Source organism: Myxine glutinosa, chromosome 12 (genome assembly GCF_964187855.1).
Source record: "Myxine glutinosa chromosome 12, kmMyxGlut1.1, whole genome shotgun sequence".
Classification (NCBI taxonomy): Eukaryota; Metazoa; Chordata; class Myxini; order Myxiniformes; family Myxinidae; genus Myxine; species Myxine glutinosa.
In genome coordinates this window covers 42794728-42822358 of record NC_136272.1, presented here as the reverse complement: position 1 = coordinate 42822358, position 27631 = coordinate 42794728, and the positions used below count along the sequence as shown (strand labels likewise).

The 27631-nt window shown below is 45.6% G+C and overlaps 1 protein-coding gene across 4 annotated transcripts; it reads left to right on the top strand.

The window, feature by feature from the left end:
• On the top strand, positions 1-26972 carry CTNS (cystinosin, lysosomal cystine transporter). Of its 4 annotated transcripts, none has more exons than XM_068132589.2 (11): positions 1-107; positions 12859-12946; positions 18267-18348; positions 18428-18512; positions 18745-18851; positions 23561-23701; positions 23817-23916; positions 24034-24153; positions 24252-24422; positions 24560-24677; positions 26416-26972. In XM_068132589.2, the coding sequence occupies exons 2-11, from the start codon at positions 12883-12885 to the stop codon at positions 26607-26609; spliced, it is 1182 nt and encodes a 393-aa protein (XP_067988690.2). In that variant the 5' UTR covers positions 1-107; positions 12859-12882; the 3' UTR covers positions 26610-26972. The 4 variants fall into 4 exon arrangements, with proteins under 4 accessions (XP_067988690.2, XP_078622439.1, XP_067988689.2 ...); XM_078766313.1 differs by lacking the exon at positions 1-107 and adding an exon at positions 7502-7515; XM_068132588.2 differs by lacking the exon at positions 1-107 and adding an exon at positions 7557-7720.
• Positions 26973-27631: the final 659 nt, after the last annotated feature.

Here is a 27631-nt window from a genome sequence, read left to right as displayed (position 1 = left end):
GCCTTTGATCAAGACAGGAAGTGATAATCATCTATTAAAAATTATATGCATGGCCATTTGATTTGAACAGAGCTCCTGAGAAATAATGACGTCGAGAATGGTCGAGTGTAAGTATAAATATCCAGGAAGACTCCACACGAGTTTTAAGAATTGATGGACAATTATATACAAGAAGATTTTGTCGCAGGAATCCTGCATTTGCCCCCCATCAGTATTCGTTTATCGAGACTTAATTTATGTCGCCTTTGTATGTCGGAAAGTCTCGGACATCTTTTTTTCCACGTTAAATTGGTGACTGACGTGATCCAAATGGATGGAATGAGTAACAAGCGAGAACGACCAAGCAGCCGTGCATTTCGGTGGCAGCGGTTTCGATAAAGCTGCCGCCATTTTGGCCAAATGATCTTCATGGGGTCTTAAGAGTCTTCGGGGTCTTGGAAGTCTTTAGGGTATTGGAAGTCTTAAGCCTAAGGATCTTAGAAATCTTAGGGATCTTAAAGGGTCTTGGAAATCTAGGTGGTTCTTCGGGGGTCTTTGGGGTCTTCAGTGTATTGGGGTCTTGAGGGGCAGTCTTAAGCTTATTGGGGGGTCTCGAAGGGTCTTAGGGGTCTCGAGGGGTCTTAAAGGGTCTTGGAAGTCTTGTGGTTTTTAGGGGGTCTTTGGGGTCTTCAGTATATTGGTGTCTTGGGGGTCTTAAAGGGTCTTGGGAGTCTTAGGGATCTTGGTGGTCTTAAGGGTTTTGGGGGTCATAAGGGTATTTGGGGTCTTAAGGGTCCTATGAGTCTTAGGGGTTTTAAATGGTATCGGGGGTCTTAAGGGTCTTGGGGATTTTGGGGGTCTTAAGTGTCTGATGGATCTTGGGGGTCTTGAGGCTCTTCGGGGGTTTTGAGGGTATTCGGAGTCTTAAGAGTTTTGGGGACTTGAGAGTTCGAAGGGCCTTAAAGGTCTTGGGGATCTTAAAAGGTCTTAGGTGGTTTTCAGGATATTGGGGTATTGGCGAGGGTCTTAAAAGGTATTGAGGGTCTAGGGGGAATTAAATGGTCTTGGTGGGGGTGGATCTTGAGGATTTTATGGGGTCTTTAAGACCATGAACACCGTTATGGGTATTGGTGTCTTGCGGGTCTTAAATGGTATTGGAGGGTATTTAGGATCTTAGGGGCTTTAACGGTCTTCGGAATCTTAAAGGGTGTTAAGGCATATAAGGCATATAAGTCTTGGCATATTTGGGATCTTAAGGGTGTTGGAGGCCTTATGCGTTTTCCGGGACTTATGGGTATTATGGTCTTAAGGGGTCTTGGGGGTGTCAAAGGGTCCACACGTTACAGAGCGGTCTGGAACTCGTACGGACGCACGCACGCACGCACGGCTCCTTTTATATACTGATCGATACATTCATTCATAACGCTCTGGAGTGAGAGAGCACAGTAGTTTGTTCATTATTACAGTACAGTACTGCTTGTTCATTATTACAGTACAGTAGTTTGTTCATTATTACAGTACAGTACTGCTTGTTCATTATTACAGTACAGTAGTTTGTTCATTATTACAGTACAGTACTGCTTGTTCATTATTACAGTACAGTAGTTTGTTCATTATTACAGTACAGTACTGCTTGTTCATTATTACAGTACAGTAGTTTGTTCATTATTACAGTACAGTACTGCTTGTTCATTATTACAGTACAGTAGTTTGTTCATTATTACAGTACAGTACTGCTTGTTCATTATTACAGTACTGTTTGTTCATTATTACAGTACAGTACTGCTTGTTCATTATTACAGTACTGTTTGTTCATTATTACAGTACAGTACTGCTTGTTCATTATTACAGTGCTGTTTGTTCATTATTACAGTACAGTACTGCTTGTTCATTATTACAGTGCAGTACTGCTTGTTCATTATTACAGTACTGTTTGTTCATTATTACAGTACAGTAGTTTGTTCATTATTACAGTACAGTACTGCTTGTTCATTATGACAGTACTGCTTGTTCATTATTACAGTACTGCTTGTTCATTATTACAATGTAGCGGTTACCGCTGGATGCACACAATCGCCTTGCACCGGCCAGAACACGGCCAGACGCGCCTCTCCCGGGCATGCCCGGACTCACTGTTCCCGGGCACGCCCGAACCTCCCGGGCACGCCCGAACCTCCCGGGCACGCCCGGTCTCGTCTTTCCCGGGCATGCCCGCTCTCGCCTTTCCAGGGCTCGCCCAGAGCATCCGGGCATGCCCGCTATCGCCTTTCCAGGGCTCGCCCAGAGCGTCCGGGCATGCCCGCTCTCGCCTTTCCAGTGCTCGTCCAGAGCGCCCGGGCACGCCCAGCCTCGACTTGCCAGGCCGCAGCCAAACACGCCCGGGCAGGTCCAGACTCGCCTTTCCAAGGCTCGCCCTTGACACCCGGGCATGCCCGGTATAGCTTTTGCCGGGCAAACTTCCCGACATAAATGTGTATATATATTGCTGCCCGATAAACGGGCTTGTCAGAATACCTGAGCTGTTTTGTTTCAATAAAGCAACTCGGACGAATTCCGTCTTTGGTCGCGTCAATTCTTTCGACTCGCGTTGGAGCGCAGTTCCTTCATTGGTGACCTACCGACATGGATACGGCAGTGACGCTTAAACTGCCTACCTTCTGGGAGGCTCACGCGGCTGTTTGGTTCGCTCAGGCGGACTCTCAGTTCGCCCTGCGAGGCATCACCGCGGACGACACCCGCTTCCACCATGTTGTGGCGGCGCTCGGTTCCGCCACCGCGGCCCGCGCCTTGAGCCTCCTCGAGCACCCGCCGGCTGCTGACAAATACGACGCGCTGAAGACACTCCTCCTCGACGCTTTTGCCCTCTCACCGGCAGCACGTGCACGGCGCCTGCTCGCTCTGCCCGAGCTCGGCGACACGCGCCCGTCAGAGCGCATGGACTATATGCTCTCGTTGCTCGGTGAGCACTCTCCGGATTTTCTGTTCCGCGAGCTGTTCCTTTGCCAGCTGCCTCACCCGGTACGCCTCGCCCTGGCTGGCACGTTGATCACGGATTCCCGCGCCCTCGCCAGGGAAGCCGATAAGATCTCCTGCGGTTACCTGGAGCCCGCCGCCGTCCGAGGCGACGCCCACGACGCCTGAGCGCCCTGCGCGGTTGGAGGCCGAACTGCCGGTGCAACTGGCGGCCGCCACGCCGCTCCGCCCGCTTCCGACACGACGGCCGGGGCCTCCACCTGACCGGGCGTGGTGTTATTACCACGCCAGGTTCGGACACAAGGCTCGGACGTGCCGGCCCCCGTGCACTTTCGGCAGGTCGGGAAACGGCCGGGCCGGCGTTCATTCCCAGCCATGAGCGCCGGCCACTCGGGCAACTTGCTGTTTATTCGGGACAAAGCGTCTGGGCGGCGTTTCCTGTGTGACACCGGCGCCCAACTGAGCGTCATACCCGCCTCCGAGCAGGACAGGCGGGACGCCGTTTGCGGCCCCTCTTTGGTCGCTGCTAATGGCTCGGCCATACGCACTTTCGGCCCACGCGTCGTCACCCTCTGCTTCGGCAGCCAGCGTTTTCAATGGGCTTTTGTGACCGCCTGCGTCCCCATGGCTTTGTTGGGCGCCGACTTCCTCTGCGCGCACGGGCTGCTGGTCGACGTCAAACGTCGTCGCCTTGTCAATGCCGAGACCTTCAGCTCCCTGGCGTGCACGATGAGCAGCTCCGCGCCGACCGAACTGGCGTGCGCCCTCCCGGCAGCGAACGAGTTCGCTCGCCTGCTCGCGGAATTCCCGGCCCTCACGCGGCCGACGTTTTCGGCCGTCGCGGTGCGGCACGGGATCGAGCACCACATACCCACTACGGGCCCGCCGGTCTACGCCAGGGCCCGCCGCCTCGACCCGGCCAAGCTCGCCGTGGCGAAGGCCGAGTTCGACGCGTTGGAGCACCTCAGCATCGTGCGGCGCTCCGATAGCGCGTGGGCCTCGCCACTGCACATCGTGCCAAAGCCGGGGGGTGGATGGCGCCCGTGTGGCGACTACCGCCGTCTCAACGACGCTACCACCCCCGACAGGTACCCGATCCCGCATATTCAGGACTTTTCCGCCCGTTTTGCGGGACAGGTCATCTTTTCGAAAATTGACCTGATACGGGGCTACCACCAGGTACCTGTCCGGGCGGCCGACGTCCCGAAGACGGCCGTCATCACGCCGTTCGGCCTGTTCGAATTTTTGCGGATGCCGTTTGGCCTCAAGAACGCGGCCCAGGCGTTCCAGCGCTTGATGGACGGCGTGCTGCGCGACCTGCCGTTTCTTTTCGTCTATCTGGACGATATCCTCATCGCCAGCACGTCCCGCGCCGAGCACCTCCTCCACCTCCGAACACTGTTCGGTCGCCTCAGCGAGCATGGCTTAATTGTCAACCCGGTCAAATGCCACTTCGGCGCGACGACCGTTGACTTTTTGGGCCACCGCATCACCAAGACCGGGGCCATGCCGCTGCCGACCAAGGTCGAGGCCATCACCACGTTCCCGCGTCCCCGTTCCATCAAGGCCCTCCAAGAGTTCCTCGGCATGGTGAATTTTTATCACCGATTCGTGCCCCGCGCTGCTCAGCTCATGCGGCCCCTTTACGAGGCCCTCCGGGGCAAGCCGGCCAAGCATGACATTGTTTGGTCCGCGGCCATGGACGCGGCCTTCGCCAGCGCCAAACGGGCCCTCGCCGACGCAACGCTGCTGGCTCACCCGGTGCTCAACGCGCCCATTGCCCTCACTACGGACGCCTCCAACTACGCGGTGGGCGCCGTCCATGAGCAATGGGTGGACGGGGTTTGGCAGCCACTCGCTTTTTTCAGCCGGCAACTCCGGCCGAACGAGTTAAACTACAGCACGTTCGACCGCGAGCTGCTCGGGCTATTCCTGGCCGTTCGCCATTTCCGACACCTCCTGGAGGGCCGCCCGTTCACGGCTTTCGTCGACCACAAGCCGTTGGTCTACGCAATGGCTAAGGTCACAGAGCCGTGGTCGGCCCGCCAGCAGCGCCACCTCTCCGCCGTGTCGGAGTTCACCACGGACATCCGGCACGTCGCCGGCAAAGACAACGCCGTGGCCGACTGTCTTTCTCGGGCCAGCGCGAACGCGGTCCACTTCGGCGTGGACTTCGCGCTCATGGCGGCCGACCAGACCACCGACGCCTCGGTGCAGGCACTCCGTGCAGCGGACACGGGCCTCCGCCTGGCCGACATTCCCTTCGCGGGCACTGTCCTGCTCTGCGACGTCTCCCAGGGCCAGCCTCGCCCCATCGTGCCCGTTTCCTGGCAGCGCCGCATCTTCGCCTCCATCCACGGCCTTTCTCACCCGGGCCGGAAAGCTTCTCAGAAGCTGGTGTCGGCGCGTTTCGTCTGGCACGGCCTTCGACGAAACATCCGCGACTGGGCCAACGCCTGCACGGCCTGCCAGCGGGTCAAGGTCCACCGCCACACCCAGGCCCCGCTGGCACCTTTCGCCGTGCCTGAACGGCGTTTCGACCACGTCCACGTGGACCTAGTGGGTCCCCTGCCCCCCTCGCGGGGGTTCACCCACCTGCTCACCATGGTGGACAGGACCACCAGGTGGCCGGAGGCTGTGCCCCTCGCCTCCACCACCACCGCCGACGTGGCGCAGGCGTTCATCGCCACCTGGGTCGCGCGCTTCGGCGCACCAGCGGACATCTCGTCCGACCGCGGCCCACAGTTCACGTCTGAGCTTTGGGGCGCGGTCGCCCGTTCGTTGGGGGTCACGCTGCACCGCACCACGGCCTACCACCCCCAAGCCAACGGGTTGTGCGAGCGGTTTCACCGCTCCATGAAGGCCGCACTCATGGCCGGCCTTCAGGACGACAGTTGGGCCGACCGGCTGCCGTGGGTCCTTTTGGGCCTTCGCACGGCCCCCAAGGAAGACCTCCAGGCGTCCGCCGCCGAGCTCGTCTACGGCCAGCCGCTCCGCGTCCCGGGCGAATTCGTGCCCGACGCTACCAGTCCCTGGTCCGCCGCTCGCCAGCGCTCGGACCTCCAGGAGGCCGCCCGACGATTTGCCCCCGTGCCGACGTCCCGCCACGGTGGCCCCCAGTCCTACGTCCCCCCCGGCGCTTCGCACAGCGGAGTACGTCTTTGTGCGTCATGACGCGCACCGGGGGCCACTCCGGCCGCCGTACGACGGGCCCTTCCGGGTTCTGCGACGGGGCGACAAGTCTTTCATCGTCGACTTCGGCGGCCGGCCGGACCGGATTTCTGTGGACCGCCTCAAACCGGCGCACATGGACGTCGACCGACCACCACGGTTGGCCCTTCCTCCGCGGCGAGGCCGCCCCCCGTCCACAGTTCCCCCCGCTCGACCACCCACCACCACGTCGGACCCCTCCCCACGACCCTCCAGGGGTCGCTTCGGCCGGGTCATCCGGACCCCCCTTAAATTGACCCTGCCGGTGCAGGTCGATTCTGGAGGGGCGTGTGTAGCGGTTACCGCTGGATGCACACAATCGCCTTGCACCGGCCAGAACACGGCCAGACGCGCCTCTCCCGGGCATGCCCGGACTCACTGTTCCCGGGCACGCCCGAACCTCCCGGGCACGCCCGGTCTCGTCTTTCCCGGGCTCGCCCAGAGCGTCCGGGCATGTCCGCTATCGCCTTTCCAGGGCTCGCCCAGAGCGTCCGGGCATGCCCGCTATCGCCTTTCCAGGGCTCGCCCAGAGCGTCCGGGCATGCTCAATATCGCCTTTCCAGGGCTCGCCCAGAGCGCCCGGGCACGCCCAGCCTCGACTTGCCAGGCCGCAGCCAAACACGCCCGGGCAGGTCCAGACTCGCCTTTCCAAGGCTCGCCCTTGACACCCGGGCATGCCCGGTATAGCTTTTGCCGGGCAAACTTCCCGACATAAATGTGTATATACAGTATATTGCTGCCCGATAAACGGGCTTGTCAGAATACCTGAGCTGTTTTGTTTCAATAAAGCAACTCGGACGAATTCCGTCTTTGGTCGCGTCAATTCTTTCGACTCGCGTTGGAGCGCAGTTCCTTCAGTACAGTATTTTGTTCATTATTACAGTACAGTAGTTTGTTCATTATTACAGTACAGTCGTTTGTTCGTTATTACGGTACAGTATTTCTTGTTCATTATTACAGTACTGTTTGTTCATTATTACAGTACAGTATTTTGTTCATTATTACAGTACAGTAGTTTGTTCATTATTACAGTACAGTAGTTTGTTTGTTATTACAGTACAGTACTGCTTGTTCATTATTACAACACTGTTTGTTCATTATTACAGTACAGTATTTCTTGTTCATTATTACAGTACTGTTTGTTCATTATTAAAGTACAGTAGTTTGTTCATTATTGCAGTACAGTAGTTTGTTCATCATTACAGTACAGTACAGCTTGTTCATTATTACAGTACTGTTTGTTCATTTTTACAGTACAGTACAGCTTGTTCATTATTACAGTACAGTACAGTCTGTGCTGTATATATATTAAATCTCCACAGATGTTGTGGCTGGGCGTGGCGTTTCGCGCAGGTGAGGCGGAGAAAAGTCAAGAGGGCGTGGCGTGTGCGCTTGAAGTTGGACCATCGGGGGAAGGAGAACACGATAGAGGGTTTGCTGATTGGTGGAAGCAGTTACGTGGCCGGCAGGAGACGTGTCGGATAGTTCCGTAAGGGGTCGGAGGACGTTACCCAGATATTTGTGCGTTCATTCCCGCCGGTTGTGTCACACTCGTGTGGTATGTTTGATATTCAGTATTTTGTGCTTTTTAAAAGGAATCTGAAAAAAATTTGTTATATTGAAAAACTCCACCTTTATGACAAACCAAATGAAAAAGAGGGTTAAATTGATTGAACTATTGACAGGTATCGTATTCAGGACACTCAATCTAATCTTAGGTATACTGTACTTGTTAAAAGGCACAAGATGAACCAATTTCTTCAGCCTGGCCTTTACGCAGCGGAAGACGCGTGTGTGTGTGTGTGCGCGTGCATTGCGTATGTATGTATGTGTATGTATATATGTGTGTGTGTGCATTGCGTATGTGTGTGTGCATTGCGCGCGTGTGTGTGTGCATTGCGCGCGTGTGTGTGTGCATTGCGTATGTGTGTGTGTGCATTGCGTATGTGTGTGTGTGCATTGCGTATGTGTGTGCGCATTGCGTATGTGTGTGCATTGTGTGTGTGTGTGTGTGTGTGTGTGTGTGTGTGTGTGTGTGTGTGTGTGTGTGTGTGTGTGTGTGTGTGTGTGTGTGTGTGTGTGTGATTGTTATTGAAGGAACTGCGCTCCAACGCGAGTCGAAAGAATTGACGCGACCAAAGACGGAATTCGTCCGAGTTGCTTTATCTATCTATAATTCCAGTAATCTCTGTCTGTACGTTTGTACGTTTGTACGTCTGTTTGTCTGTGACCGCTGTTTCTCGACAACCACGGGTCCGATATACTTGAAACTTGCCAGGTATATTGCTGGGGACCCGAGGATGTGCCTTTTCAAGGTTTCATATTAATCAGACAATTACTTACCGAGCTATGTCCAAAAAACGATTCAACCAATCAGAGAGCAGCGAACGATCGCGTGTGCCGAACGTGGCGGGCACACTCTGCCTCGGATGGCACATTTGAGAGCGTATTCATTTATTTCACGTTTGCAAACTATGTTGGCGTTAAACTATGTTTTACAACTAATAAAAACGAATTTGCGATTCATTCGCTTTCCTGCGCGTTTGTGCACGCGATGGCGATTTCTTTACCAAACTCCGGAAGCCGTTCGCTTTGGACCAAACCATTGCATGTAAATAGAGGGGGGGGGATTGTCACCACTCGCAAGCCGTTCGCTTTGGACCAAACCATTTCATGTAAATAGAGGGGGGGGATATAATTTTAGATATAGATATAGTACGGGCATGCCCTAGTTGAAACAAAACAGCTCAGGTATTCTGACAAGCCCGTTTATCGGGCAGCAATATATATACACATTTATGTCGGGAAGTTTGCCCGGCAAAAGCTATACCGGGCATGCCCGGGTGTCAAGGGCAAGCCTTGGAAAGGCGAGTCTGGACCTGCCCGGGCGTGTTTGGCTGCGGCCTGGCAAGTCGAGGCTGGGCGTGCCCTGGAAAGGCGAGAGCGGGCGTGCCCGGGAGAGGCGCGTCTGGCCGTGTTCTGGCCGGTGCAAGGCGATTGTGTGCATCCAGCGGTAACCGCTACATTATCTCCATAATTTGGGATTCAAAAGGTGGAATGGAGTCCTTCCAGGTCTCAAAGTATTCTCAAAGTTTTGTACCTGAGGAATATTTTCAGGATTGTCACTGAGCCGGTCAGCTTCTAACTGTAGTTAGTTTGTAGTAATATTCCCAAGAATGATTTTAAGATCTTCATGGGGTTTTTCTTCATTATTCCTGTTGCTCTGGTTATCATTGGTGCTTTCGGCATTCTTCACCTCCCAAGATATTGTTACATTTATGGTGGGTAGGCAATGCAATACCTTAGTACAGGTAGAATTGTATAGGATAGTGTGCTCCGAATGTCGCGATGAAGAAGAAGAACCCCTTGTACATAAGTTGAGAATCCGCTAGACCGGATGTCACCTAAGTGTATCTTTGTCCCCATGACGAGGGGTGGGTTATGTTAATTAGTTAGGGATTAATGGTAAATCCCCGGTATGTAAATCGCCTCTGTACTTTTCCCTTTGTTCGTTATAACAATGCACTACACACACAAAGCCAAGCCAAGCAATCGGCGTGCATTACAACACTAAATAAAATACCCAGAACCAAGACATTGAACAATACCGCTGGTGCTGCCAGCCGCCACATCGCAACATCAAGCAGGCAGGTCCATGGGGCCACGCCCTGAAGAGCAGTGATTGGTCCGGTACGATAGAGCGATGAGATGGGACTCGCTGATAGGAGCATGGCATGACGTCGTCGGATGACGTAAGAGCCCTGGGTACAAAAGACTTTGGTCCTGACATTTTCCCTCTCTCTAGGCTGGCCTCCATTATGAGCAGTTGTGTATCCCTCTCGCTTCCTGGTGTTCGTGGAAGGTGGATGCAGTCGCACATTTTGTCGCCGTGGTCCCTGGCTTTCATCGGTTCGAGCAACCGCATTGTCCTTTCCTCGTCGGTGCTGGCTGTGCGTCATCTGGGTGTGCTGAGAGACATCGGTGATATGTGAAGGGGACGACGAGGACGAGCGCGGCTGGATCATTCTGATCGGAGGTGGCTCGCGCTTTCTATTTCTACCTTTCCAGAACCTACACTTGTCCAATTGACTCAGTCTCACCATTTTCTTTAAGCCATTGGTGTAGTGTCCTTGTTCTTGGGCATATGTAGTGACTCGTTCTCCATCCCACTTGAGCTGACCATATTCTTATTATTATTATTATTATTCTTATTATTATTATTATTCTTACTAGGGCATTGCCCGTACGTGGGTGCCCGTTCCTTGCCAAAAAAAAAAAAAACGCTACCCGTACGCTCTACCCCGCCCGTACGCCCGTAAACAAAAAAAACAACGCTCTTCGCTTCCGCCCTTCGCTCTGACTGAATTGGGAGAAATAATGCGCATAAGAAATCGAATTACGTACCGTAATGGCGGTCAGCTCGTAACGCGCTCAGCTCCGCTCGTCTCACATCGGCCACGCCTACGCAACAAAGCGTTCTGTGATTGGCTGCCGGAAGTGAAGTCTTCACTGTCCGGAAGTTCGCAAATCGCAGTTACGATGAATCGTTTTAATTTAATCGCAGTTTGAATTCGTTTTAAAACATAGTTTAACGGCAACATAGTTTTCCAACGTGAAATAAATGAATACGCTGTCAAATGTGCCGTCCGAGGCAGAGTCTGATCGCCACGTTCGGCACACGTGATAGCTCGCTGCTCTCTGATTGGTTGAAGCGTTTTTTGGACATAGCTCGGTAAGTACTTCTCCGATTAATTTAAAACCTTGAAAAGGCACATCCTCGGGTCCCCAGCAATATACCTGGCAAGTTTCAAGTATATCGGACCCGTGGTTGTCGAGAAACAGCGGTCACAGACAAACACACAGACACACAGACACACAGAGATTACTGGAATTATAGATAGATTATTATTGTAAAAAACGTTTTTTTTTTTTAATTACTATTATTTTTTTATTTTTTTTATTTTTAACCTTCCTGCTCTTTTGTCGTTTTCCCAGTTGTCATTGTATATTTGTTGACATTTCGTTTTATATTTTCCTTTTGTCTTTTTTGCAAGCAAGGCTGTATTCGTTGTTTTGGTTTCTTGTGTGGCATCTACTATTCAAATGTTTCTTTGGAAATTGTGTGCTAGGTGGGTTAGGGATACTTTTCTGGTTTGCTGTTTACGTGTTTCCTTGCAAATTGCATTCGGTAGTGTATTGCACTTTTTATGTATTCGGCCAATCCTACAGTTGTCATTTTGTGCACATGGTTGAGCTCCATCAGGCTACTACCTCCTCGTCTCGCCAGGTACATTTTCGGGATGCATAGATTTTTGTAAACCATTTTGTGGATAGTGAGGAGTTTTTTTGTTTTGATATCTAGCTTGTTTATTTCCTATTGTGGCCAGTTTAATATTCCGCAGCTGTATTGAAATACTGGTACCGTACTGTGAGTTCGTTTATTGCTTTGATTTTGTTCTTTGGAGAAAGGTATGTTTTCAGGATCAGCTTCGTTCTTCGTAGGTATTCTTTGGCGATTGTTTTGCGCATTTATTTGTGACATATTTGGTGGCTCTCTTCTACTCCGAGATGTTTTTATGATGCTTAGTTGTCTACCTCCTGTATTGTTGTATTTGTGTCCATATTTATGTTGTGCTACCTTGTGCACTTCCTTATTTAACACATTAAATTCGTTATTCGTGCTTGTTTTAGTCCTTTATAATGACCCTAGAAACAGTAAGTTTTCTGTTTGGAATGATTTTTCAATCTTGTTTGACAGACAGACAGACAGACAGACAGACACACAGAGCACCTAGGACAGAGATTTGGAGGGTACTAATCGTGGTTTTCTTTCTTGGGATTGACTTAAGCTGGGATCACCCTGTATTTTTGGAGGGCTTGGATGAAGAGGACGGAGGGCAGACCAGGAGGCTACGTTTAAAGGGCCATGGGACCACGAGGCCTAATGGGCCTGATCGTTGCTGGCATTCCTCGTGATTGATCATGTTTGTTTTGCCTTTCGGCATCTTGGAGCTATTCGTCACTGGCTCTTGTTTCACTGCTCACACGTCAGTGAAACGTCACACTGCTCCGTGTTTCCGAAGCAGTCTGCTTTGAGTCTGGCGTCCACCCTGCGCATCAGAGAAAGGGAAGTCTCGCCTACATTATTGTCTTGTGGCATGAGTGTGATCTGTGGTGCCCAGTGGGTTCGGAATTGCTTTATTTCTCAATCATTGTACAGAAGTTTGAATATTCCCATTTACCTCTTTGTGTCCATTTGACTCGCTTGGTTCGGTCCGTTTTTGTTTATAGCGTTTTGCTCACCGTCTTCCCTGTTTACTTTACGAAGTAAATCCTTTAAAAGGTAAGAAAACATGTTAGAGTGCATCTGTTTTCCATGTGCATTTGCCGCCATCGATTTTGGCCCAAGTGAACGATCCTTGGGGAACGGTAAAGTTATTTACAATTAATCGAATGCAGTGAGATAAAATATCATTCGGTCCATCCTCCGAGACGAAAGGTCTTGGCGCTGAAGTTTCTGTCTTAACGGGAGCCTCAGACGTGACAACCAAATGCTTCACCACGCTTTTCGCTTTACGTGTGTGGGGTAATAAATTATCATTTGATTGTTCTTTTGAGAATTAAAACTGCCGCTGGTGTTCCTGTAATTTATGGCCCTCCACATTTTGTCATTTGTTTGTCTGTGCTCTTTTACAGGTGTGGGAATTTGTGGAACCAAAAATGTTTTCTATGCATCTGCTCTCGCTACTCCTCATCGCTCTCAGGCTGAACTCCTGTTTTGCAGGTAAACCGTTTGCCTTCGTCATGCCCTGGGAATGTACTGACTCAGAAATCTATTCAGTTTGATGGAAAACCTTTATGATGTGCTGTTGTTGATCAAAAGTGTTATGGCTTTGACATTCATCCTGCATGTCCAATTTGTCACCGTGATCATGCATTGTGTGTTGTGCACAAGCTCCTCCATGAGCCTTGGATCACTTTGGGATAGTGAAGAAGAAGAAGAAAAATAAAAAGGCATTATTCCCATGTTTTCATTTTTTAATGACTACAATCATTCCCATGTTCTTATGGGGTTGGTTGGGGAAACCTGGGTTGAAGTCTTTCACGATCCGACTGGCCATGCCTGACGTTAGATTAAGGTTCGGTCAGAAATTTGGAATTTGTTCAGGGTGCCAGCCATAGCTTGCCTACTCTTCGCAAATTACACCATGGGATCTTCAACGTCCACCATCGAATCCTTCCAAATGGCATGCCCGTTTAACGCCCATCCGAGGGACGTCCGAGGCACACACATTGATGAATCACTCTGCCAGTGAAACACCGGGATGATAGTGTATAGGTGGGTCTGGATTCAAACCTGGACAGCTTAGAGGTGAGTATGAGTCCTATTAATAGGCCATACAAAGGTTAAATCTGATTTTACTTTTTGCCTGTAATTTTTAATGCATTTATTTTATTCTGTTTTCTTTTTTCTTAAACTCTCCTGTTTTGAGGAGTGTGGTAGACTCTTGCATTGTGATACAGCAACCAAGGATTAAAAAAAAAAAATTGTATACAAGATCGAGACTCGTGTAAGAGCTAACATTAATCACAAAAAAACGTAAACTGACACATAAAACATTTAATAAAGGGAGCGGGAGACAAGATGGGGAGAGAGAGGGAAGCACACGAGTACAACAGGGACATCGGGAGATCTGTGGGAGGGAGAGGGCTTGGGGAAAGGGGGAGGGAGCGGGGAGGGTGGGAGAGGTAAAAACAAATGGACACTGCTAGGACTTCAAGGAAAGACATGTACTACACCATGTACTACACATTTGAAACTCATGTACTACACCAGATTGAGTAATATATGCCAATGTCTTATTTTATTTTTGTACTAGGAAAGATACCTGGTATTGCCTCCTCTTGTCCCTTCCCCCTCTCTCCTCCCACCACTTTCCCCTCCCTCCTCCCACCCAACACTCCCTCTTCCCACCCATTTTTCTGCCTCCTTCCACCTCATCCCCTCCTTCCGGACTCCCACTCCAACCCTTCCCCTCCCTCTCCCACCTCCACCCTTCCCTTCCCTCCTCCCATAAAGGTACCCGGTGTTGCCCGGAATCTAACGTACATCTATTGGACTACCACAATTAGCACATATTTAGAGACAAACATTTTATTCATCAAGTTGCAAAATATTGAACAGAAATATCAACAAAACTGAACATATTATTATTATGATTTTGGGTAGACAATATTGAATGTTTTTCCATCAACGGCCAGAACTTGTATACGGATCAAAATCACTTGTTACCTCCACCACCAAAGGTGGATGAAGGTTATGTTTTCACCCCTGTCTGTTTGTTACTTGGCCAAAAAAAGTTTTTTTGTTTTTTTTAGCAAGTATGTTGATCACTCCAGTTAACTGAATTCAACCACCAACTATTTTTGAGATCAGCATAGGCCAAAGGTCAACCACTTTTTTCGAATTTCTAAAATTCTCAATTCTACAATTGACTTGAAATGTGAATAGTATTTACGTATCGGCTAACTGAATGCAACCACCAACTATTTTTGAGATCACCATAGGCCAAAAGTGCAACATAGGCCAAAAGTCAACAACAATTTCAAATTTCTAAAATCCTCAATGTTCATACGATTCACTTGAAATTTGAATGGGATATACACATCAGTTAACTAAATTCAACCAACAACTATTTTTGAGATCACCAAAGGCCAAAAGGTCAACATAGGCCCAAGGTCAACCGCTTTTTTCAAATTTCTAAAATTGTCAATTTTCATCCGATTAACGTAAAATTTAAAGAGGATTGCATTTCAGGTCACTGAATTCAACCACCAATTATTTGTGAGGTTAAAAGGATGCTCTACTGAGTGCCATTCCACTTTGTTCTGTTTTGCCAAGTGTTGCTCTATGAGTGATTTTTAATCTGTCTGTTTGTCTGGCTGTTTGTTTGTGAACAGAATATCTCAAAAAGTTGTGGAAGGATTCGGACGAAATTTGGCAGATGTCAAAAGTCAAATGTCAAAAGGATGAAATTATTTGATTTTGGTGAAGATCCGGATTCGGATCTGGGTACTAAAATTTTTAAGTGATTCTTCACCATTCGGAGATGGGGCCAAAAACGATACATAGCAGGATATCTCAAAAAGTTATGGATGAATTTGGACAAAACTTCTTGGACAGGTTATGTGTGTGACAAGGAAGAATCGATTCGATTTTGGTGATTATATGAATATGGATTTGGATATGATAATTATTTAATTTTTTAAGTGATTTTTCACCATTGAGTGATATGGCCAACCAGGCGGAGGTATGCTCTCTATTGAGTGCCGTTCTAGTTTTAAAAGTTTTGCAGGTGTATATATGGAGAAGTTAGCTAAGATGGTAACCTTTTTTTCCACAAACTCTTCTTTCACCCTTGAGCGTTACGTCATTAGATGAGCAATAACATTACCTTTAAACCAATGTATAGGTTGCATTTGTACTATTTTCAGGTTTTTAATTAGCAATTAGCCATTTGAGACGTCATGTGACTATTTCACTGATTTACCAATCATTGCAACGTCCAAATGAACTGTTATTTTTCACATCAGATGCCATATTTGATGGTCGGAGCTCACCATCTCACCAATTATATATGTATCCTGGTTGAAATCCGAAAAAAAAATTGGCCTTTTTACAAAGCATTGTATATATGGATCGACCATCGGAGATGGCGACAGGTGGTAGTTCGTGCCTTTGAGTTATTAATCGTGAGAAATGACTGTTCGGTTAGTAAGGTGCATCATTGTAAAAAATGTGATCCGATAAAGTTTCGTCGTGATTAACCTTAGGGGCTCAGAGGAGTAGGGAGAATCGCATGGCTCCAAGATCCTAATTTGAAAACTATAGCACCTACAAAGGTGATGTATACAGCGGTTAGTACAGTCGTGGCCAAAAATATTGGCACCCTTGCACTTTTTTCAAATAACTCACAATTTTCTCGAAAAATAAGTTGAAATTGACACAAAATTATTTGGTTTTCACAATTCTTTATTTCACTGTTAATATTACAGAACCTTTGTTTTTGATTCAGAACTTAATATATCCTTTTAAATTGGACAATAAAAATAAATGGCATTGACAACATTATTGACACCCTAGACTTAATATTTGGTAGCAAAATAACTGCAGTCAAGCGCTTCCTATAGCCATGATTAAGCTTCCTCCGCCTCTCTACTGGCAGTTTGGCCCACTCTTCTGGTGCAAACTGCTCCAGTTCTCCCAGATTTGCAGGGTACCTTCTCCCAACTGCTGTTTTCAGATCTCCCCCCACAGGTGTTCAATGGGATTTAGATCTGGACTCATTGCTGGCCACTTCAGAACAGTCCAGCGTTTTGTCTTGAATCATTACTGGGTGCTTTTTGTAATGTGTTTGGGGTCATTGTCCTGCTGCAAGACTCATGACCTTCGACGGAGACCCAGCTTTCTGACACTGGGTTGAACATTGTGCTCCAAAATGCCTTGGTAATCTCCTGATTTCATGATGCCATGCACGCATTCAAGGCTCCCAGTGCCAGAGGCAGCACAGCAACCCCAAAACATCACTGAACCTCCTCCATGTTTAACTGTGGGGAAGGTGTTCTTTTCTCTGAAGGCTTCATTTTGTTTTTTGTAAACATAGAGATGATGTGCTTTACAAAAAAGCTCTAATTTGGTCTCATCTGTCCACAGGACATTCTCCCAGAAGGATTTCGGCTTGTGCAGGTGTGTTTTGACAAACTCCAGTCGGGCTTTCTTATGTCTTTCTCAGTAGAGGGGTACTCCTGGGTCTCCCACCTCCTGGGTCTAACCCCCCTTTCATTGAGTTGGCGAAGGATGTTGCGAGTTGAAACTGTCGTACCGTGTGTGTGAAGGTCAGCTTGAATCTGTTTGGCAGTTGATTGAGGTGCTTCCTCCACCATTCAAACAATCCTTCGGTGAAATCTTTAATCAAGTTTTCTCTTGCGGCCACGTCCAGGGAGGTTGGCTACAGTACCATGGGCCTTAAACTTCCTGATAACATTGCGTACGGTGGACACAGAAAAATCAAGGTCTCTGGAGATGGAATTGTAGCCTTGAGATTGTCCATGCTTGGCTACAATCTTGTGTCTGACCTCCTCAGACAATTCTCTGGTTTTCTTTCTTTTCTCCATGCTCATTGCGGTACACACAGTGACACAAGACAGCAGAATGACTCCTTTTCTCTATTCAAACTGGTTGAATGAGTGATTTTTATATTGCAGGCACCTGCAACTCACCACAGGTGAGTTCAATTCCAAAGTAAAGGAGAATCACTTGACATCTAATTATTTCGAACAACTTCTAAAAGGTGCCAATAATATTGTCCGGGCCATTTTGTTGTCCATATTTCTGTGTGGAATAAGCTAAGATTTAGTAATTATTTTCAGCTTTTTTTTTTTTGTTCCATTGCAAACCAAAGAAATACAAATGTGGATACCAAAATATATTTTTATTTCAACAATTTTCTGGAGGAAATGGTGCATTATTTGAAAAAAGTGCAAGGGTGCCAATATTTTTGGCGACGACTGTAGCTATGAAGATTAGTCATTCGATGATATGAGTGAGGAGAGTGAAAAAAATAATTTTGAGTGCTTTATCGTACAGAAACCGATGCGGCCTGTTCCAAATCAAGGCGTTGTTGATCAGGCTGAACCAAAATGGCACCTTAAGGACCCTGCAAGGTGACAGCGGACTGACCAAAATGGCGTCCTGCCATCTTGGTAAGGCTTTCCCTTCAATAAGGACTAAAAAATTTCCCCTAGGGTGGGGAAACACAGTAACCTGCAAGTAAGAGGGTTGGGTTTACCTCAGGTTAATCGGGGTAGAAAAGTCCGTGTGTAGCAATGCCGGATGATATAGTGCTGCTCCACTTGCTTGACACTGAAGAACTGTGATTGAACCATCTCCTGAAGACGGGTTCCACCAACGGAATATTTATGATTTTGCTGTACATGATATTTGGACAGGCCAAGGGCTTGTGTCAGCATGAGGTAAAATCTTCCCATTTCTAACAAATCTGATTATTTAATGACCTCCTCCCACCTCTCTCTTTCTTCCCCAGATGATGGAGGGGTTAAAGTTATTGCTCCATCCCAAGTGATCGTTGCCATAAAGAGCAGTGTGAATGTCACACTCTCTACGAGGTAACTTCTGGATGGCGAACATTTTAAAATTGTTTTTGTACCTTTTTATTTGAGCGCTACTCTGTCTTTTCCCAAACAGCGGGCCACTGGCGAAAAAAGCGACAATACTTTTCAACGTCACTTCGTCAACCCACAATGGAACTTTGCTCAGGCTCCCAGACAAGGTGTGTGGGCAGCCAATCATGTGTGCATGTTGATGATGCTATTGGATTAAGTATTTGTGTCGGTGTTTCAGAAATTGGTGATCTCGATGCTCTTTGTTTTAATTGTCATCATCATTGTTTATTTTTCCAAAGTCATGTCACCTTCACTTAAAAGTTCAGATATAGCTTCAGGTATTTTTAGTCTACCACATCCGTTGTGCCCCTGGTTTTATTTATTCTGTCCCATTTGCAGGTGGAAATCCTCCCTGGGCCTGCTCCATCCGTTACTTTCCAGGTTGTGGGTGTGAAAGTGGGGCAACTGCATATGTACCTGGTCAGCAACTCCCAAGAGCTGATCAGGTAAGTTTATGTGCCTTGCTTGACTAGGTACATTTTGTGAAATGCAGGTTTTGATGCATGGAGAGAATCCAAAGTCGCTTCCCTTTCACCAGTACGACTTGTTTAGCACCAAAGCTGCCGTGAGAGGTTTGCTGTGGATAACTTTGTATAATGCATGTACAGTGCCTTCAGAAAGTATTCACACCCCTTGACTTTTTCACATTTTGATGTGTTACATGACTTTTACACATTTTGTTGTGTTACATGACTTTTACACATTTTGTTGTGTTACGGTACATGACTTTTACACATTTTGTTGTGTTACGGTACATGACTTTTACACATTTTGTTGTGTTACGGCACATGACTTTTACACATTTTGTTGTGTTACATGACTTTTACACATTTTGTTGTGTTACATGACTTTTACACATTTTGTTGTGTTACATGACTTACACATTTTGTTGTGTTATGGTACATGACTTTTACACATTTTGTTGTGTTACGGTACATGACTTTTACACAGTTTGTTGTGTTACATGACTTTTACACATTTTGTTGTGTTACATGACTTTTACACATTTTGTTGTGTTACATGACTTTTACACATTTTGTTGTGTTACATGACTTTTACACATTTTGTTGTGTTACATGACTTTTACACATTTTGTTGTGTTACATGACTTTTACACATTTTGTTGTGTTATATGACTTTTACACATTTTGTTGTGTTACATGACTTTTACACATTTTGTTGTGTTACATGACTTTTACACATTTTGTTGTGTTACATGACTTTTACACAGTTTGTTGTGTTACATGACTTTTACACATTTTGTTGTGTTACATGACTTTTACACATTTTGTTGTGTTACATGACTTTTACACATTTTGTTGTGTTACATGACTTTTACACATTTTGTGTTACATGACTTTTACACATTTTGTTGTGTTACATGACTTTTACACATTTTGTTGTGTTACATGACTTTTACACATTTTGTTGTGTTACATGACTTTTACACATTTTGTTGTGTTACATGACTTTTACACATTTTGTTGTGTTACATGACTTTTACACATTTTGTTGTGTTACATGACTTTTACACATTTTGTTGTGTTACGGTACATGACTTTTACACATTTTGTTGTGTTACGGTACATGACTTTTACACATTTTGTTGTGTTACATGACTTTTACACATTTTGTTGTGTTACATGACTTTTACACATTTTGTTGTGTTACATGACTTACACATTTTGTTGTGTTACGGTACATGACTTTTACACATTTTGTTGTGTTACGGTACATGACTTTTACACAGTTTGTTGTGTTACATGACTTTTACACATTTTGTTGTGTTACATGACTTTTACACATTTTGTTGTGTTACATGACTTTTACACATTTTGTTGTGTTACATGACTTTTACACATTTTGTTGTGTTACATGACTTTTACACAGTTTGTTGTGTTACATGACTTTTACACATTTTGTTGTGTTACATGACTTTTACACAGTTTGTTGTGTTACATGACTTTTACACATTTTGTTGTGTTACATGACTTTTACACATTTTGTTGTGTTACATGACTTTTACACATTTTGTTGTGTTACATGACTTTTACACATTTTGTGTTACATGACTTTTACACATTTTGTGTTACATGACTTTTACACATTTTGTTGTGTTACATGACTTTTACACAGTTTGTTGTGTTACATGACTTTTACACATTTTGTTGTGTTACATGACTTTTACACAGTTTGTTGTGTTACATGACTTTTACACATTTTGTTGTGTTACATGACTTTTACACATTTTGTTGTGTTACATGACTTTTACACATTTTGTTGTGTTACATGACTTACACATTTTGTTGTGTTACGGTACATGACTTTTACACATTTTGTTGTGTTACGGTACATGACTTTTACACATTTTGTTGTGTTACATGACTTTTACACATTTTGTTGTGTTACATGACTTTTACACATTTTGTTGTGTTACATGACTTTTACACATTTTGTTGTGTTACATGACTTTTACACATTTTGTTGTGTTACATGACTTTTACACATTTTGTTGTGTTACATGACTTTTACACATTTTGTTGTGTTACATGACTTTTACACATTTTGTTGTGTTACATGACTTTTACACATTTTGTTGTGTTACATGACTTTTACACATTTTGTTGTGTTACATGACTTTTACACATTTTGTTGTGTTACATGACTTTTACACATTTTGTTGTGTTACATGACTTTTACACAGTTTGTTGTGTTACATGACTTTTACACATTTTGTTGTGTTACATGACTTTTACACATTTTGTTGTGTTACATGACTTTTACACATTTTGTTGTGTTACATGACTTTTACACATTTTGTGTTACATGACTTTTACACATTTTGTTGAAATTAAAATGGATTAAATTGAGATTTCTTTGGTACTGATCTACACATAATACCCCATAATGTCAAAGTGGAAATTTTTAAGATAAATTTTTATAAATTAATTAAAATGAATAGCTGAAATGTTTTGAGTCAATAAGTATTCAACCCCTTTGCTATAACTAAAAATTGAGCTCGGGTGCATCCAATTTCCTTTGATCATCCTTGAGATGTCTCTGCAACTTAATTGGAGTATACCTGTCACCAATTCAATTGATTGGACATGATTTAGAAAGAAACACACCTTCCTGTATAGGGTCCCATAGTTGACAGTTCATATCAGAGGAGAAATCCAGAATCATATCCAAATCCAGAAATATCAGAGCAGAAAGCTCTACCATGAAGTGCATGGAACTCTGAAATAGAATTGTGCTGAGGCTTAGATCTGGGGAAGGGTATAAAACAATTTCTAGAGTGTTCAAAGTTCCAAAGAGCACAGTGACATCCATCATTAGGAAATGGAAAGAATATGGGACTACCCAGACTCTTCCTAGAGCTGGCCGTCCGCCCAAACGAAGCAACTGGCAAGAAGGACCTTGAACAGGAAGTTCACCAATAGTCTGATGACCATTTTGACAGAACAACAGAGTTCCTTGGCTGAGATGGGAGAACCTGCCGGAAGGACAAGTCTCTGCAGTACTTCACAAATCTAGGCATTATGGGAGATTGGCCAGATGGAAGCCACTCTTGAGAAAAAGGCATATGACAGCACATCTGGAGTTTGTAAAAATGCATGTGAAAGACTCTGAGAGCACGAGGCAAAATATTTTGTGGTCTGATGACATGAAAATTGCACCCTTTGGCCTGAATGCAAAGCACTATGTCTGGCAGATACCTAGCATAGTTCATCACCCATCTAACACCATCTCTACCGTGAAGCATGTTGGTGGCAGCATCATGCTATGGGGATGCTTTTTAGTGGCAGGGACTGGGAGACATAAGGATAGAGGGAACAATGAATGGAGCTAAATACAGGCAAATCCTTGAGGAGAATCTGCTTTAGAGTGCAAAAGATCTTAGACTGTGGCAAAGATTTACCTTCCAACAGGACAATGACCCCAAGCATACGTCCAAAGCAACACTGGAATTGACTTCAGAAAAAGAACCTGAGAGTCATTGAGTGGCCTAGCCAAAGCCAAGACTTTAATCCCATTGAAATTTTGTGCAAAGACTTGAAGATTGCTGTTCACCAACGCTCCTCATCCAACTTGACAGAGCTTGAGCAAATCTACAAGGAAGAATGGGAGAAACTCCCAAAATCCAGATGTGCAAAGCTGATACAGACATACCCAAGAAGACTCAAAGCTGTAATTACTGCCAAAGGCGCTTCCACGAAGTATTGACTCAGGGGGCTGAATACTTATGTAAATTAATTTTTTTATAAAACATGGTTTTATGTTGTCATTTTGGGGTATTTTGTGTAGATCGGTGACCAAAAAAAAAGTCAAAACCATTTTAAATTTGGGCAGTAACACAACAAAATGTAAAGAAGTCAAGGGGTGTGAATACTTACTGAAGGCACTGTATTCAGACATGCGTTGATAATTTTCAAATTGACTAAAATGGATTGTGTTTTGCTATTTGTTTCCTTAAATGAGGTGGGGGTTTTTAAGGGGAAGCTGCCTCATATGGAGAGTGCAAACTACATAGAGAATTATGTTTGAACATTATTCCGAGTTTACATCGGGGTTCCAAAGCAACAGAGGTTGGGAAGATAGCGTAGGTCCTTTGGAGGTATGTACACTCGTTCCTAAGCTGTCTAGCCTGGGTTTGAATCTCGATCCAGCTATAAATAGTCATCCAGGTGCTCCATCCATTGGAAGGACGTTAAGCCAGATAACTCGTCTGCCAGCATTGGGGTCGCTCCCACTGTGTTTGAAGAGTTGGTGAACTACCACCAGTAGACTGAATAAGTTGCAAATTCCTGCCTGAACCACATTGTCAGGCCTGGCCAGCTGGATTCTGAAAGATTTGAAGCGTAAAACGTTTCCCGGCCGGCCACACAAAAATGGGAATAATTGGAGCCATTAAAAGTAGTATTGGTAGTAGTAATTGTGGTACGTGTTAGCATTAGCATTATTTTAAAGCAGTTTACACTGGTTTGAAACAAAAAGTGTGAATTTCTGAATTCTGTCCGACCCGTCATTACACAGTAGAAATGTTTTTGTAGTTTATGAACACGAGTTTACGGCTTTTTGTAGTTTTCGACTCGTTTCCTGGTGTGAAGTCATGGTGCGAATCCTCAGTGGCTGTTTTCTTGCTTTGCTTCAGTGTCTCGGATGTAGTGATCAGATTCCATGTGATACACAGCAGTGCACTTTACTATGCCAACCAGGCCATTGGCTGGATCTACTTTATAGCTTGGTCCATTTCCTTTTATCCCCAGCTGATTGAGAATTTTTGGCGCAAGAGGTGAGAGCACTTTGAGCAGTCTTTGTCCAGTTATTGTGATTTCACACCATTTCCTCTTGTTAACATGTTTCCTGACTCTTCCCCCTTCATTCTCCCTCTCTTTGTCCTTTGCCAGTGTGGTTGGCCTAAATTTTGATTTCTTGGCGCTAAACCTCACTGGGTTCCTGGCATACAGCTGTTACAATGTCGGCATGTATTGGTTCACCGCTGTTCAGGTACATCACAACTGTCTCCCAACCGTTAACGGATGCTCCTGTGCATCCACGACCACAAAGGTTGTCCGGACAAGCGTGGCTCAAACGCATGCGTTTGCGGTTTAATGTTGCGAACAGGTGGAATACAATAAGCACTTCCCAGATGGAGTGAATCCTGTGAGCGTGAACGACGTCGTGTTCAGCTTGCATGCCCTGGTGCTCACCATTGCCATCATCATTCAGTGCTGCTGTTTTGAGGTGTGTACCACAAGCTGAGCATAACGGACAATATGTCATGGTCGATTACGATCGGTTAGTGGTTTGGCATGAGCTTCTCCTGTTGGTGTATGCGACAGCGGGGACAGCAGCGCACATCTTGGCCGGGTCGCATCATTGTGCTTGCCTTGTGGGCCCTTGTGTTAATTGGCCTGCCCATCACCGTCGTGAACGTCATCACCTGGTTCGACTACTTGACCTTCTTCTCATGGATAAAGCTGGTGGTAACGCTTATCAAGTACATTCCACAGGTGAGAGCTATAGTACGTGGAAGTGTATGACGGGCAACTGGAACTGCAGAAATGGGAGTTGGGCAGTTGCACACTTTGATTGGCAGCACATCACACCACCTAATCTCACTTGTATATTTCTGACAACATTTTACCAGGCGTACATGAACTATCGGCGCCACAGTACCGTGGGCTGGAGTATCGGCAACGTGCTTCTCGACTTTGCTGGGGGATTGTTCAGCTTGCTGCAGATGTTTTTACAGTCATTTAACAATGGTGAGTATCGAAGTATACATCGGCTTGTACTGTTCGATTTGACATTTCGACTCGGGTTCCTATTTTGCCAAATTAGAGATGAGAGAACCCTGATTCAGGAACTTGTTAATAAGATTTTTGTCTGCACACCAATCAGAAACCTGTAGGATGATGAACTAGTCTTGCTGGTGAAGGCCAAGGTCGATCTGCACCGGCGGACAGGTATAATAACAGGTGAAATTGACGAGATGGAGATAGCTTTGCTAACCGCTGCGAGAAGCAAGAAGCAAACATTTTGGGCATTAACCCTTCATCAGAGCAAAAGAGGGCTCTTTTGCTCCAATGAAGCGGAAACACCCGAAACGCCATCCTCTCCTTGCTTCCCATGGTGTTCGATTTCAGGGTTTACTGTATACAATTACGTTGGAATATTGGTCGGTTGCGTTTGTGGTTCTGTCTGTTTGTTTGTCTGTCACCGGCCTACAGGTCACAATTCTAAACCGATGGTCACGAAACTTTACCAAGTTCTATAGGTCGTCCCAATTGAGAAGCCTATTGATTTTGAGGTCAAAGGTCATCTGGAGGTCAAATTTCTAAAATCGCTATTTTAAATCCGATTGACTTGAAAATTGAATAGCATTTGTATATTGTCAATAAATTGGGAAATGAACTATTTTTGAGGTCAAAGGTCAGCTCAAGGTCAAATGTTAAAAATCATCAATTTTCATCTAAGAAGCTGTCAATTCTCAACCGATTGACTTGAAAATTGAACAGCATTTGCATATCGAGTCACTAAATTGGGAAACATACTATTTTTGAGGTCAAAAGGTCAAAGGTCAACTCAAGATCAACCTTCCAAAATCATCATTTTTCATCTGAAAAATCGTCACTTTTCTTCTGATTGACCCGAGCTTTGATAAAGATTGTCAATTTTAATCTTGATGAAATGGACAATTTGCTGTATCAATGGAAAAAAAAAAATCTTGGGGGTGGGGAGGGGGGGTGTGGATTTTGCAAGTATCGTGCTCTGCATGACGTCTTCTTATTTTAATATTTGGTACGACTCGGCTGGAGTTTGAACCGCTGATCTACACCAGTCTCAGATTGAATGCTGTAACCATTACACCACTGAGTCTGGTAAACACCAGGATGACTGGAGCATCAGAAAACTGAGAGCCACGATTGCATGTCTCTTGACAAATTACATACATAAAACATATACAGTAAGTTAAAGGTCCTGGTATTGGTATTGGTCCTGGTCCTGGTATTGGCTCCACGGTCGCCTGCACAGCCTTGAACGGTTCAAACTGAGGCCTTGTGTAGTCGCGAGCACCACAAACGGCCAGCCCAGACAAATTGCAAAGAAAAATGAACTTTCTCTTCCTTCAGTCATGGTTGTGACTTATCACAAGGTTCTTGTCACAGATATGTCACTCCCTGGCATTGGGCCCATAATCAGCAATGTCATTCTGTTTTGACCTGGGGATTGAGGGGGGAAACTGCGATCGAAATATCTGAGGGAAGGAACCAATAACTTGTGAGGGAGTAGACACTTTCAAGATGTACCTATGGTATGATCCTTGTCCGACCGTGCTCTTTATTCATGGCGTCGGATCCCTTCACATTTATCAATCCTTTTCATCATCTGCTGTCTGATCCTTTTCATTTCTCACACTCAAATGTGATTTGGTATGCTTTCGCTCTTATTTATGACATCACACGCTGTGCTGCGTTGCTCTGCCCCACTCCTTGCCACCAGACGAATGGAACCTCATATTCGGAGATTTCGCCAAGTTTGGCTTGGGCCTGATCTCCATACTGTTTGACATTCTCTTTATGGTCCAGCACTACTGCCTATATCGCCAAATTGAATACATGCAGCTTCCTTCCACAAGCGAGCAGGACGAGCAAGCTCAGCAATCAGCGGAAAACATTAAGGAGTGGGAGACATGACTCGATTGTTTTTATAGTGTTGTTGTTTTAGCGTCCAAGTGGAGGCAAACCCCAGTATTTCCACGGCCAGAATAACGCAAAACCCTTCAACCAATTTCGTTGTAGCGGTTTCTACCAGCGACGTGTTTTGGCCAACTTCATCAACGATGCCATCATTTCATTGGGCAATTATTTTTATTCATGTTATTTGATATTTGTAATTATTCTCAGTTTTTTTTTTTTTATCAAGTCATGCGAGTTTGATAAATCGCATGACGAGCGTAATTGATGATGCAATTTACTTGATGAAACCTTTCCGTTTTAAATTATTTGTCAGATCGTGCATAACAAACATTAGGTCGTGCATTAAATGGGCCAAGTGCATGGCGACTTCCATAAAGCCTCGTCTAATATTTTGGTTAACCTTGCATTCCACTACCCTTGAACCCTTCTTTCTCAGGACTTGTGTAACTTGCAATTGTGAGTTCATCACTCTTATGGGGGTTTATTTTTACGGCGTAGCCCATTGGGCAAAGCCGTCTAGAACAGTGTTTGTCCGTCTGTATGTATGTATGTCCCCACAAACATATACCAATCAGAGCTGAGGATCTGGTCACATGACAGGGAGATGTGATTACGTCTGATGTCATTACGGCGGTGCTGCGGCTGACTCTCCACGCACCGCCATTTTGATTCCAATTTTGTTGAAGCCGAACATATCGCCGAACCTGTCATATATCACAATCGCCATGCTCTACCTTTCCGTTTTTCATTCAGTGTGAAACACAAACAAACTGATTGTTAAAATGACCATCAAATATCAAAAGCATCGTGTTACGGCTCTTCCAAGAAAACGGTACGTACTCAACCCTGTGGAGTATAATCTAGATTATAGTAGATCTTCGCTCAGTTCTGTAAGTAAAACTTACCTCATGGATGTCTGGATTCCTCCAAATTTCTTTGTTTAATGTTATAAACAGCATTAGCAGCTGTTTAAAAAGCTAATCATGTGTGTGTTGTGGTTTATAATATATTACATGTCC